Here is a 15,070-nt window from a genome sequence, read left to right as displayed (position 1 = left end):
TTCGATCTACCTGTCAATCACAGCTAGCTGATGGGTAGATCAGGTCCCTGTTGCTAAGAGATTGTATTTAGTCAGACCTCTCAGCTCCTCCCTGCCTGCCCCTCCTGATTTTCTGTCTCCTCATCCTCCCCCCCCCCCCAGTCTGCTGCATACTTGGTCTGTGTGTCCCGCTGAATCCCCCCCCTCCTCTATCTTCAGTGACATATGATGAGAGAACCCAGAGGAGGAGCACAGCTATTCTGCTCACAGGACATGCAGGGAGAGAGGTGAGCTGAGGGAGGAACATCAGTTTGGGATGGTAAGCTGAGCACAATACCTGGCAAAGTTTAATGCCCAGAGGGAAGTTTATGTGGAAATATGTGAAGGGTTGGAATAGCAGCGAGTGTGTGTTGGAGCCCTGCAGAGTTTGCAGCCCCCCCCAAGCTAACATACATCTCCTAAGCAGGAACACATCACTATCTCCCCAAGCATTCTGTCCAGATAATGATTATGTGCAGTTCATTTATGACCTTTCCGTTTAACCCTGTGTTATCCAAACTCTGTTCAATGAAAAGTGTAAACTCACCATATAAACACTCTATATACAAAATAACATTCCCCAATAAAGATCAGAACATTTATTATTAACAGATTATTCAGAGAATTACCGTATTTATGTTTATTGAGGATTTTTTTATGTACTATTTATTTTTTTTGGTGGGGGAGTGGATCTTGGGTGGGAGTTCCCACACTTTTTTCCCCAGGACTTGACCCCTGCCTGTAAATAAGAAATCAGTATACATACCTTTTTTTTTTAACCCGATTCGACCTCCAGCGGCAGAAGCTCTGCAGAGGACACGGCCAACAACGGCTGTAAAATGAATGGGAAGTGACGTCACCCATAGACTTACTATCGGGCTTCTGTTGTCGGCTGCCTCCTCTGCACCCGCCCACACAGCGAAGGCGAGTGCAGACAGCTCAGCATGGGATCAGGTCGGATCGGCTGTAAAAAAGACATGTATACTTTTTTTGTCTTAGGTTAATGCTACAGATAGCCCGCAGGCAGGGCCGATCCTGGGTGGGTGGCAGCGGCTGGGAGCTTTCTCTCTCTGATCCTCCCATCGCCCCACCCACCTGTTCTGTCGAGAAATGCCCCCATCGAATAGTGCTCAGGCTGAAGGCGCATGCGCCATGCGTAACATCACAACACCTGATTTTACCATCAGCTGTTGAGACGGTGCAGGCACACAATAGCCGACCGAGTTTTTTTTTTTTTTTCTGTCAGATTGTGCTCCGCGCTCACCCGTGAGTTCATATCCATGATGGGCGGAATTCTACACGTTGTGGGCGGATTTATGGGCACATGGGGGCTGATTTACATGGCCAGTGCTGAAAATCTTTGTGATGGGTGGATTTCTCCATTCTTGTGGGCGGATTTATGGGCACTTTGGGTCTATATGTCCTGAGCTCCTTGACCGTGGCTGCGGGACCAGCGGACCTGATCGCCGCTGGTGTCCCGTGATCGGGTCACAGAGCTGAAGAACGAGGAGAGGTCTGTGTAAACAAACCTCTCCCTGTGCTTCCTAGTGTGGCTGTCACCAATCGTCTGTTCCCTTTTATAGGGAAGGACAATCAGTGACGTCACATGCCAGGCCACGCCTGCCTACAATAAAAAAAACACATAACGTCATACATAGCCCCTACACAGTGGTTAACTCTTTCACTGCCAGTGTCATTTACACAGGAATCAGTGCATTTAAATAGCACTGATTGCTGTATAAATGACAATGGTCCCAAAAATGTGTCAAAAATGTCTGATGTTTCCACCAAAATGTCGCAGTCACAATAAAAATCGCTGCTCGCCGCCATTACTAGTAAAAAAAAAATTAATAAAAATGCTATAAAACTATCCCCTATTTTGTAAACGCTATAACTTTTGCGCAAACCAATCAATAATCGCTAATTGTGTTTTTTTTTTTACCAAAAATATGTAGAAGAATACGTATCGGCCTAAACTGAGGGAAAAAAATGTTTTTTTTTTTTTATATATTTTTTGGGGATATTTATTATAGCAAAAAGTAAAAAATATAAATTGTCGCACTATTCTTGTTTATAGCGCAAAAAATAAATACCACAGAGGTGATCAAATACCACCAAAAGAAAGCTCTATTTGTGGGGGAAAAAAGGACCTCAATTTTGTTTGGGAGCCACGTCGCACGACCGCGCAAAAATGTCAGTTAAAGCAGCGCAGTGAATCGCAAAAAGGGGCTTGGTCCTTTGGCTGCAAATTGGTCCGGGGCTTAAATGGTTATAACATCACCTCCTCACTGCCTGCAAATCATCTCTGAAAAGCAATCCAAACGCTGATTGTTTATCAGAGGATCAGTGAGTTCAGACACGTGTCTAAACCTAGTCTATATGTTTAGAACCCCAAGAGCCAGTTTACAATAAAGCTACCATGAACCATCACCAGTAAAGCAGGCCATGAATTATGTAATTTTCTTGCGTTTCACTATGGGTTAAAGGAAATAAAATTGCTCGACTGTACACTTACACTGGCTGTGTTGATGGGGGAGAGCCCTCTCACAGCGTTATTGTGTTCTGCCAGTGGGGAGCCTTTGCTACCAGCAGAACACAATGATCACTGCTGGCTGCTATAGTCGCTCGCTGGCAGTGATCGCATGAAAAAAATCAGACAGGCTGGTTGTACTGAAGTGATGAACTGACATCAGTACATCCAACCTGCCCATAGATGGATCAAATCTCTAATCTCTGCTGGTCACAGCTGAACTGTCTGAGATTCGATCCATCTATAGCTGGCTTAAGTCAGTTGGTAAACACAATTTTCTTGGCCTCTCTTTTACTCTTTTTACTTTTTTTTTGTAAAATGGCTTTTAGGTAGAACAACAGGCTACTTACTGGAAAGCTTAAAGCCACCTGATAAACTTTTATTCAACGAGCATAATCTTATGATCTCTGCACATGTTACTGAGCTGATTTATTAAGGGGATTCTCTCCAACAAGTAAATGCTATTACTGTGAATGTCACTTTTTATTACGTGACGGGTATGCCTTATCTTCATTTTTATTGTATTTTCATTTGATATATGCTGTGATTAATCCTGTTCTAACTGGGACACTGGATGTACCTCTAAACTCTTGTTATTTCTTTGTCTCTTCTGTAAGATTTACTGCCTTGCTTATGTACGCAATAAAAATGTAACTTTAAAAAAAAAACATTTACCCAACGGAGGTTCTCATCATCTGCTATAGATAAATGTCCCCCAAACACAGCCCGATTATCATCTGTATCAAAAAAAATCTAATTTTTAACCAGTCTACTAAGCACTAAGACAGCGGCTTAGTGGTTAGCACTTCTGCCTTGCAGCACTAGGGTTCTGCATGGAGTTTGCATGTCCTCCCTTTGCTTGCATTGGTTTTCTCCAGGTTTCCTCAAACACTCCAAAGACATGCTGGTAGGTTAAAAGTACCGGAATCAGTTTTTTTTTTCCAGATTTATACTTAGCTAGGTGAATGCAGCATCGGCCCAATGCTGCATCTGTCCCCTGCTGCCTCTGCACCGAGAACCGGAAGATCGAACATCGCCGATGGCTTGGCTCTCTCAGCTCTTCCAGCTGTCAGTCAGCAGCTCTCCTCTCTGCTTCGCCATGCTCATTGGAGCGCTGAGCTGTGGAGCTGTGAAGGGGGGCAGAGTGGCCATCTCAGGCTCTCAGCAGCTCACTGAGAGGCTGAGACGGGCATCAGTCCAGGCACCTGGTGGATCCAGACTTTATTGTCGGGATGACGCGATGCCTGGACTGATCTGTTTGTCATCAGCAGACAGCGGACTTCACACCTCTGTCTGCTGAAAACGGCTCACAGGAGTGCAATTTGTTTTTGCACCTATAGGAGAAGCCCAGCCAAACAAGCTCATGCTGGACTCCTTTAATTGTCTCCGGTCTACATTAGTTCTAGTATGTGTATGTACTGTATGCATGTCAAATATGTATCTTAGATTGTAAGCTCCTTGAGGGCAGGGACTGATGTGAATCTACAATATGTAAAGTGCTGAGTAAATTGTCAGCACTATAAATAAATCTATGTGAATCATTAGTTCAGAATAGTCAACTCTTTCCTTCATAAATAACAGTTACAATTTTTTGAATTGTACAGCCACTAGTCCGGCTCCAACCTGTTCATTTGGCGAATACAGACCAAGATTTCTTTCTCCAACTCCCAGTCATGGAACAAAGTTGCTGGTCAACGCTGGAAAAAAATTCCAACTTCACCTTACTGCGCAAGCAGCATATGAAAGGTAAATCACACATCGCATGTATCCAGGACATGTCCTAAATTAATTTGACATTTAAGGCTCATTTACACTTGCTTTGGCTTCAACACACATGAACAGCTAGTTTACACTTGCTTCAAAACATGGCTTCAGACAGGCTTTGTTAAAGCTTTCTGAGTGCTAGTCAAAGCCCCCCGTCCCTAAATAAAATGGTTAGCTCACAGATGACCTCCAAACTCATCTCTATGCAGGCATGTACTGGCCATCGGGACTACAGGGAGTTTCCCGGTGGGCCGATGGCTCAGTGGGCCATTCTGATGTAAGGGGGCTGCTGATGGGACACTCTGATGTAAGGGGGTGCTGATGGGACACTCTGATGTAAGGGGCCTGCTGATGGGACACTCTGATATAAGGGGGCTGCTGATGGGACACTCTGATGTAAGGGGGCTGCTGATGGGACACTCTGATGTAAGGGGGCTGCTGATGGGACACTCTGATGTAAGGGGGCTGCCGATGGGACACTCTGATGTAAGGGGGCTGCCGATGGGACACTCTGATGTAAGGGGGCTGCCGATGGGACACTCTAATGTAAGGGGGTGCTGATGGGACACTCTGATGTAAGGGGGTGCTGATGGGACACTCTGATGTAAGGGGGTACTGATGGGACACTCTGATGTAAGGGGGCTGCTGATGGGACACTCTGATGTAAGGAGGTGCTGATGGGACACTCTGATGTAAGGGGGCTGCTGATGGGACACTCTGATGTAAGGGGGCTGCTGATGGGACACTCTGATGTAAGGGGGCTGCTGATGGGACACTCTGATGTAAGGGGGCTGCTGATGGGACACTCTGATGTAAGGGGGCTGCTGATGGGACACTCTGATGTAAGGGGGCTGCTGATGGGACACTCTGATGTAAGGAGGTGCTGATGGGACACTCTGATGTAAGGGGGCTGCTGATGGGACACTCTGATGTAAGGGGGCTGCTGATGGGACACTCTGATGTAAGGGGGTGCTGATGGGACACTCTGATGTAAGGGAGTGCTGATGGGACACTCAAAATGTAAGTGGGCCGGTCTGGATGAAGTCCAGTGCCAAATTTCTGTCCCAGTCCAGCCCTGTCTCTATGTGAATATCTTCTAATCCAATGAGTTGTAGGCCGGGTCATTCCTCACCCCATATCACACATAAACAAAGAGGGGAATGCTGGTGACACCAGTGCCCTTGCATGGACACATCATATTTAGTCAATGACATCACTAGCATTCTGCCCCTTTGTTTATGTTTGCTGCGGGGTGGGTAATAACCCGACCCACAGATCATTGGATTCAAAAATAGCTGAAATGAGTTGAGAGGATACCCAAGCCCAGAGAAAGCTCAGGATCCCACATCTTGCAAGGAGATGCTCCAGCGGACCAGCACTCTGCGTGAAGGCCTAATGCCATCCTCATTATCTAAGCAGGATGAAAATCAGAATAAACTGTATATTTATTTTACATTTTGATTCAAGCATTTTATTACTTTCACCATAGCTCCCAACTGTCCCTGATTTCGAGGGACTGTCCCTGATTTGGAGCAAAGTCCCTCATTCCTCCTCATTTGTCCCTCATTTTGGTCTGATCTATATATATATATATATATATATATATATATATATATATATATATATATATAGTGCCTTGCGAAAGTATTCGGCCCCCTTGACCTTTTCAACCTTTTGCCACATTTCAGGCTTCAAACATAAAGATATAAAATTTTAATTTTTTGTGAAGAATCACCAACAAGTGGGACACAATTGTGAAGTGGAACGAAATCTATTGGATTTTTGAAACTTTTTTAACTAATAAAAAAATTAAAAGTGGGGCGTGCAAAATTATTCGGCCCCCTTTACTTTCAGTGCAGCAAACTCACTCCAGATATTCAGCGAGGATCTTTGAATGATCCAATGTTGTTGACTGATGGTGATAAATAGAATCCACCTGTGTGTAATCAAGTCTCTGTATAAATGCACCTGCTCTGTGATAATCTCAGGGTTCTGTTGAAAGCGCAGAGAGCATCATGAAGACCAAGGAACACACCAGGCAGGTCCGTAATACTGTTGTGGAGAAGTTTAAAGCCGGTTTTGGATACAAAAAGATTTCCCAAGCTTTAAACATCCCAAGGAGCACGGGATATATATATAAATGCACTTTTTATCTATCAAAAAGTTTTCCCAGCGCTAAACTTTTCATCTGATTTCAAAATTGCTGCATTTGTAAATTCCAAAAGCCAATATAAAGGAATAATAGTTATAAAAAAAGCACTTGTGGGTTTAACTAATCTTATTTTTTTGTACAATTCTCCTTTAAGGGGGTGTGGCAAGGGGTGTGACCTATGCCTGCATACTTTTGCTGATAGGTGTCCCACATTCCCATCTCAGAAAGTTAGGAGGTATGCAATCACAGTTTGGGAAAGTACCAACAGCATAAGCAGACCTTGCATTTGTATGCATGGTCGGCTTGAAAGAAAGCACTGGCATTTCAGTGACCTTGCTTCTCTCTACGGGAGTAAAGCAATACAGCTTGGTCACCTCTCAGACCCCAGCCGTTGAATGCATAGTGAAAAGTTTGTTTTAAAATGTAATATTAAACTGAACTAGTATAAGAACTTTTTATTTTTATTTTAGACACAGAGTGGTAAAACCAGGGCTTTTTTTCTTGGAGAATAGGTGCAGGAACTCACCCGTCGGAGTCACCCCTTGTCTCTGCCCCCTACCCACCTCTGACCACCGTCCCTTGATTCCACCCCCTACTCACCTACCATGACTAGTGTAGTCTGAATGTTCCCCTTATACTATTCCTTATCTATTAGAAACGAGACCACACCATAGGTTGGAGTAAACTGGCCACAACAGCCTTTATTAAACATAACTCAAAATTACTCCAATAACTTGTAAATATGAAAATATATAAATATATAAATATATATATAAATATATAAATATAAATAACTTTATTAACATTAAACCACATTTAAATTAACATTAACTGCCCATTCTGGTGATCTCTGACGGTGACCACACTTAAGCCAATACCCAATCACTGCGGTACACCTGACCAACTTCCCAAAGGCCTCCACCTGTGACCGGTCGGAGACAACTTCCGCCAGTGAACATAACCGTATTCCCTCCAACGTTCAGGAATACCCAGAGGGGCCGATCGTTAGATGAGCCCCCCACACCCTCAGATCCCTTCTGAGTACCTGTCTACCGTCAGAAACCACCAGAAAACACACCGCCAACACGAAAAACTTTCAGCTGCCGTGACAACCGATGAAACCTGCAAAAGAAGAAAAAGACCAGCAACAAAACACCACAAAACAAACACATAACAATAGGGCGGGAGGGTGGGAAAAACTGCCTCCTCTGTGTCACACTGGGCTCCGAATGATTCCTTAAAGCCACACCTCTCCCTTTTATGTGACCCCTCCCCTACACTGAACTTGTTTCCTGCAAACCTTTTCCTGAACTCCACCCATAAAGCTTAACCCTCTGTGTCCCTCATCCACACTGTCATGTCCAGCACTCCTTATATCATTGCATTCATAATCCGTGCTTCTCTTGACTAGTGTAGTCTGAATGTTCCCCTTATACTATTCCTTATCTATTAGAAACGAGACCACACCATAGGTTGGAGTAAACTGGCCACAACAGCCTTTATTAAACATAACTCAAAATTACTCCAATAACTTGTAAATATGAAAATATATAAATATATAAATATATATATAAATATATAAATATAAATAACTTTATTAACATTAAACCACATTTAAATTAACATTAACTGCCCATTCTGGTGATCTCTGACGGTGACCACACTTAAGCCAATACCCAATCACTGCGGTACACCTGACCAACTTCCCAAAGGCCTCCACCTGTGACCGGTCGGAGACAACTTCCGCCAGTGAACATAACCGTATTCCCTCCAACGTTCAGGAATACCCAGAGGGGCCGATCGTTAGATGAGCCCCCCACACCCTCAGATCCCTTCTGAGTACCTGTCTACCGTCAGAAACCACCAGAAAACACACCGCCACAGCCCGAAAGGGTGACCCCCTCAACCTTGAGGGCCGCCCCACACCCGAAGAGCTTTCTGTATGCCCTCCTGTAAGCCAAAGGACCAGAGGTCAATCCCCACATCCGATAGATGAACGCCATCCCGCCTAAGATAAAGCCCTACATTCACCTCCAATTCCCTGTGTCTTACCACAATGCCCCCGTTCTTCACTACAAACCGCCCAACAACCTTATTAACCCTAATCCTGGTTTTCTCAAGGCTGGCTAAAGACCTGGCCCCCCGCCACACCGTTCTGGCCACAATGTCTGACCACACCAAAATGGTGCCCGGGAAAAGGACTCGCATGCGCAACACATCAGCCTTGATATCCGCCAAAATGTCCTTCACTTTTCGAACTCCCAGGTCATTGCCCCCCGCATGAACGACCAGCACATCCGGGGGCCTATCCCTCAAAGCGAAACGCTCCACCTCCCTCATGGCACGCTCCCACCTCATGCCCGGGAAACCCAACCACATCACCCTAGCTACCTCCCTGGGGATACCTAATTGCCTGCCTGCTGGTAGAGAATCACCTCTCCTGGCCCCCCAGCAGACGTACGAATGCCCCAGGATCCAAACGAGGCGTTGAGAACCTCCATCTGGAATGAAAACAAGAGAAATAACACAACAACCAAAGGAATGTTACAAGCACAGTCCTCCCCCCCATAAATCCCACAGCAAACAACCCCCAGCCGCACCATCCTTACCCCAGTAGCAACTGCGGCCGGACATAGGACCGGAACCTCCGGGACTCCCATCTACCAATCCGGCGAACCACCGCCTCCTCCAGCCCACATCGAGCCGCCTCCGTGGCCGCCCCAATCCGAAAAGAGTGGGACGCGTAGTCCCGCTCATCCAAACCCACCGCCCTCAGGCATTGCCGAAAGACCGACACAAACTGAAAACGGGATAGAAAAGAGCCCTCCTCGTGCACCAAAAAGGGGCCCGCCCTCCCAGGCCGCACCGCCCGGAAAGCCCGTACCGCCGCCACCGGGCACACTACCGAGCCCGGCAGGGCGAGCAGCGTAATCGCCACTCCCTTGCCCCGTTGATCAGTCTTAGACCTACGCAACCGTATACTCACCCGATCCGCAACCACCTGCACGTCCTGATCCAACAGACCCCCAGCCACCCGTTTTGAGCGACACACCAACTCCCCAATCCTAAAAGCCCCATAAAACGCCAGCGAAAACGCTGCCGTAAACAGGACGGTCTCGTAAGCAGACGAGCAAACGTCCACCAGCCGAGAACAAATTGCCACCAGATTGTCAAATGACACCGGCCGGCGCGCATCCCTACCCTTCCAATCCCTCCTGTACCCCTTCAACGTTTGCCTCACCCAAAAATCCTTCGTCCCGTCCGGCTCCCCCCACAGTTTGAACAAAAAAGGCCAACCCCGCCAGCTTCCGCTCAATAGATGCGGGAGACAGGCCCGTCTCAATGTTCCGGGCAACCCAGTACAATACCACCCAGCGCCGGTCGGAGCCCCGACCAGCCACTCCAACCTCCCGCAGGAACGCCCACCATTCCGCCCACACTCTAGAGTAAGCGGACCATGTAGCCTCACTCAACGACCTTTTTAACCAACCTGCGGCGATTCCAAGGGAAGTTCCCACATCCACCCGGGGCATGGCGCCCCCGACTCCTCCGCTCCCGGCGCCAGCTGCCGGAACTTGTCCCACTGAAAACGAGAGAGCGAGTCAGCCAAAGAATTCTCCACCCCAGGTATGTGCACAGCATAAACGTAAACATTGAGCCGCAAACATCGAAAGACCAGGTGTCGCAGCAGCCGGATGACCGGGGGGGAAGAAGCAGTCATCCGATTGAGGACCTGGACCACCCCCATGTTATCGCAATTGATGCGCAACTTCAAATTACGAAACTCCGCCCCCCATAACTCCAATGCCACCACTATCGGGAACAATTCTAGCAAAACCAAATTGCCCAACAACCCCGCAACCTCCCATGAGCGTGGCCAAGGTTCCGCACTCCACCGACCCCGGAAAAATGCCCCATAACCCGTTGAGCCAGCCGCGTCAGTAACCAACTCCACATCGAAGTTGCTCACTGGCCCCGACATCCACATAGCCCGCCCATTATACGACTCCAAAAATTCATGCCAAGCCCGCAGGTCCTCCCGGTGTTCCCTTCGCAAACGCACGAAGTGGGTAGGGGTGGTTACCCCGGCAGTGGCCCCCGACAGCCGTCGGCAGAACACACGGCCCATAGGGATGATCCGGCAAGCGAAATTCAGCTTGCCCAACAGGGACTGCAGGGCCCGAAGCTGAACCTTCGGCCGGCCCTGCATGCCTGCCAACTCCGCCTGCAGATCCCGTAATTTATTCTCTGGCAATCGACACTCCATTGCCACAGAATCAATCACGATTCCCAGAAAACTCAATTCCGTCACCGGGCCCTCCGTCTTATCCCCCGCCAACGGCACCCCGAACCTGCCCGCAATGTGCTGCAACGTGGACAGAAGAATCGCACACACACTGGAGGCAGGCGGGCCCACGCACAGAAAATCATCCAAATAGTGGATGACCGACTCCAGGCCCGAAACATCTCTCACCACCCATTCCAAGAATGAACTAAAAGCTTCAAAGTAGGCGCATGAAATGGAACAACCCATGGGCAGGCACAAGTCCACATAAAACTTGCCCCGCCAATGGCATCCCAACAGCCGGAAGCTGTCCGGGTGGACCGGCAGAAGGCGAAACGCCGATTCCACATCCGCCTTGGCCATGAGAGCCCCACGACCATACCGCCTGACCCACCGTACCGCCGCGTCAAAAGAAGTGTAGGAAACCGTACACGCCTCCGGGTCAATGAAATCATTGACCGACCCCCCTTTCGGAAAAGACAGGTGATGAATCAAGCGAAACTTCCCCGGCTCCTTCTTAGGAACTACACCCAACGGGGAGACCACCAGGTCCCCCCACGGCTGCACTTCGAAAGGGCCACCCATCCGGCCCAGCGCCACCTCTTTACCCAATTTTTCATCCACAACCCCCGGGTGCTCTAAAGCCGATCGCAAATTCCTGGCCAACGGCGGCACCCCTCCCAAAGAACAGGGAATCCTAAAACCGTCCCGAAAACCCAGAATTAACCCACGCGCCGCCGCACCATCCGGATACCTATGTAGGAAAGGAAGCATCCTTCCCAGGTTCACCGGCGTCATCCCTTTTGTGACCGGCGGCACTGGCACGCTGACCTTTTTTGAAACAGCGAGACAGGGGGTGGGTGCCGCCGCACCCGGAGCACTCATGCTTGAAGCGGCACGCGCCTCCGAATTTACAAGCCCCTTCATTAAAGGGCCAGCACACCCCCCACTTCTTTCCGGCCGGCAGTCCCGAGGAAGACGCACTCCCGGCCCCCCCCTGAAGAAACGGAGTGGGGGCCCGCGGAGCAGACATAAGCCTCATCCAGAGGCTTATGTCCTTGTGATCCCACCGCAGGTCAGCCCGCACTGCCTTACGCTGACGAAACTGCTCATCATAGCGCAGCCAAGCCAGCCCTCCATACACTCGGTGAGCCTCCCCAATCGCGTCCAGGTAACAAAATAACGCCGAGCAATGCTCGGGGTTCTTTTCCCCTATCACGCTAGCCAATATAGCGAACGCCTGAAGCCAATTTGCAAATGTGCGCGGGATCAGCCGATACCTACGTTTTTCCTCGTCGTCCTTCTTGGAACTGTCCGGCTTAACCCTGTCCAAATTAAATTTCTCGAGGGGGAGCAAGGAGAAAATCTCCACATACTCACCCTTGCCGATCTTGTCCCGCACCTCCTGCTTCAAATGCGCCCCCAATGGGCCTTCGAAACAAACATAGACTTCGCACCGGGCAGCATCCGCGATCCTAACCAGGTCAGACCGCGCCCCCGGGTCCGCGGGCACCGGGGGGACCCCCGGGCCCACAGCCCCCGCATCCGTGCTCCCCGACACCGCGGCAGGCGGTGCATCCCGCGCAGGAATGACCTCCGCCCCCCCGGCCCCCCCCACAGTACCCATCCAGGGGGCCACCTGAGGCGACCCGGAGCCCCCAGCAAACTTACCAACCAGGGCCTGCAGCCCCCCCAACAGCTCCTGCAACTGACCTGACGGCCCCCCCGGGGCCACAGGCCCCGCCCCCTGCGCTGAACCTGCCGCAACCCCCCCCACTACATCCCGGGATCCCGTGGGCACCGCACCCCCCTGCGCCACCCCCATCAGATCCCGCAAGGCATCCGCCAGCAATGTAGACTCCCGCAACTTACCCGGGCCCCCAGGGGCCTCGGCGACCGGTACCGGTCCGGGTGTAGAAAAGGACCCCTCCTCCTCCTGGGACAGCTCGCTCTCCGAACCGACCTCTCCAACGCGCACCGGGGACGCGGCAATCCCCCTGTGCTCCGCGCGGTCCATCCGGTCCCTGCGATCCGGGACTGCAGGCAATGTCCTCCTCCCCCCGCCGCCCCCGGCATGCCGGCGTCTAAAACCAGCCCTGCCAGGCACCTTGGCAGCCTTCTGCGACCCACCCTCCCCCCCCTCCGGCACGCGACCCCCCCGGAGCGCCCCCCTCCCCCCCACCGCGCGGATGCTGGCCCCAGACCCAGCCTGCCGCAGATCCCCCGCCACGTGCACCCCCCCCCCTTGGCCTGCCGACCCAGAGCCATCCACACTCCCCCCCACCTCCACCGGGCCCCGTGCGGTCCCGGCGCCATTTGCATGCGGCCGTGAAGCCCCGCCCCCCTCCGTTCGGCGGCGTAACGACCGCCCGGACCGGGGGGAGCCGATAACCTGTCGTTTTGCCGGGGGGACCGATCGGTCCACCCCCGGGCTCCGGGAGTCACGAGGCGGCCGAGGAGTAGGCCCAGGAGAAAAACGCGCCGGAGGCCGAGACCTCCGCGCGCGCAGTGGAACCTCACCTGTCCCGCCGCCGTCCACATCGCCGTCCGTCAGGTCACCCACACGTTCCCGCAGCCAGTCCGCACCGTGCACCTCCGCCGCCCGTCGCAGCCGCGCGAAGAGTCCCTCGAGGTCCGCCATAGCAGAGGAGCAGCGAAAAAACTGCCTCCTCTGTGTCACACTGGGCTCCGAATGATTCCTTAAAGCCACACCTCTCCCTTTTATGTGACCCCTCCCCTACACTGAACTTGTTTCCTGCAAACCTTTTCCTGAACTCCACCCATAAAGCTTAACCCTCTGTGTCCCTCATCCACACTGTCATGTCCAGCACTCCTTATATCATTGCATTCATAATCCGTGCTTCTCTGTACTGCTGCTTTTAGAGAATACAGAATACAGAACCAAGTATCATTTTGTGGTGCCAAATTATATGTTTGGAACATGTTACTGATAAAAATAAAAGCAGTAAAATAGATCCCCTGCAGCCAGCAACAATCCCCACACAACAATAGACCCCTTCAGCAACAATGGACTCCACCCAACAATAGATTCTCTGCAGAAACAGTGAACTACCCACAATAAAATATCACACCCAGTAACAAAATATCCACCCAAGCAACATTAGACCCCCCCCCCCCCCAGCAGCCAGTAAAAATAGACCTCTCCCTCAACAGTAGATCCCTTCCAGAAACATAAGACCCCCCCAGCAACAATAGATTCCCCATCAGCAACAATAGACCCTCACACAAAATCAGATCCCCACCAGTGACAATAGATCCCCCAGCATCCAACATCAATAGAACCTCCAGCATACCCCACACCCCATTCTATTACATACATTCAGTGCTGGAGGTGCTGGAGGTGCCGGAACTGTGTTCCTCCGCGTTCCTGATGAAAAAAAGTCCTGTGTAAATCATTGCATTTTTCTGCTTTATAGAATTTTAGACTTTAAAGTCAGTGGGATTCCCGGTATGACCAAGACATTTACATCCTCATCTAAATCTAATACAAGGAGTATGGTCGTGCAATGGACACCAAAGGAAGATAATGTAGGAGAACACGTGCCTGTTTGCTTTGTGGCAGAAACTACAAATGGGTCAGTATGATGCTGCTGAGTCTAAATTCAAATTGTTTTATGATGATTTTTTTCTTCTTGTAGCAATTGATGAACTCACTCAACAACTAATGTTAAAAGAGTGTGTATATCCAACATTTTATATTCCTCATATGTGCCTGCAGTACCATGTACTTGTATGAACAAGTAACCTGTTTTCTTTGTATTACTTTATGTGAAATCCCTTGTGTTCCTGCTAGTCTCTCTGCTTTCCTATTAAAAACTAACCACACTAAGCAGGTGAGCACAGTCTGGTCAGTTATCTAGCTGTGCTGGGAACTCAGCCTGTTCTCCTCCAATGATCATATTTGTCCTGACACCCACCCAAACCCCCTCCTTTAATAGCCATTCATTGGGAAGTTCATTGTGCTGCTGCCTCTCCTCCCCCAGATGTCTGTTCTCAGCTGCATAAGGAGCTTAGAGGGCATGTGATCACTTATAAAGCAGGAAAAATAAGTATTTATAATGTTTTTATTTCTATCCACAAATGTTTTGCCTTTCATTTCTGTTTTAGCCCTTGTTCACATTGGAGCGACTTGTTATGCCATTTGACTCTGCAGTGTTGCATCAATTTGAAAAAGTAGTTCCTGCACTACTTTTGGCGATTTCGAGTGCCACTTGCATAGACCTCTATGCATGAAGCCACATAGATGTCTTCCAAGTCGCATCTTAAGTCGCAAAAACATGCGGCTTTGAAATTGTTCAAC

The 15,070-nt window shown here is 49.7% G+C and overlaps 1 protein-coding gene across 1 annotated transcript in view; it reads left to right on the top strand.

Moving 5' to 3' along the window:
• Positions 1 to 15,070, top strand: part of LOC143939278 (uncharacterized) — a 70,855-nt gene that overhangs the window by 30,907 nt on the left and 24,878 nt on the right. The window contains exons 6-7 of the mRNA XM_077460955.1: positions 4,153 to 4,294; positions 14,187 to 14,345. Coding sequence (XP_077317081.1) covers positions 4,153 to 4,294; positions 14,187 to 14,345 — 301 coding nt within the window. The remainder of the gene's footprint in view (positions 1 to 4,152; positions 4,295 to 14,186; positions 14,346 to 15,070) is intronic.

The sequence above is a fragment of the Lithobates pipiens genome, unplaced genomic scaffold (genome assembly GCF_037356315.1).
Source record: "Lithobates pipiens isolate NorthernLeopardFrog02 unplaced genomic scaffold, aLitPip1_a1.2 Scaffold_10, whole genome shotgun sequence".
Lineage (NCBI taxonomy): Eukaryota > Metazoa > Chordata > Amphibia > Anura > Ranidae > Lithobates > Lithobates pipiens.
This window is presented reverse-complemented; position numbering and strand designations above follow the sequence as displayed.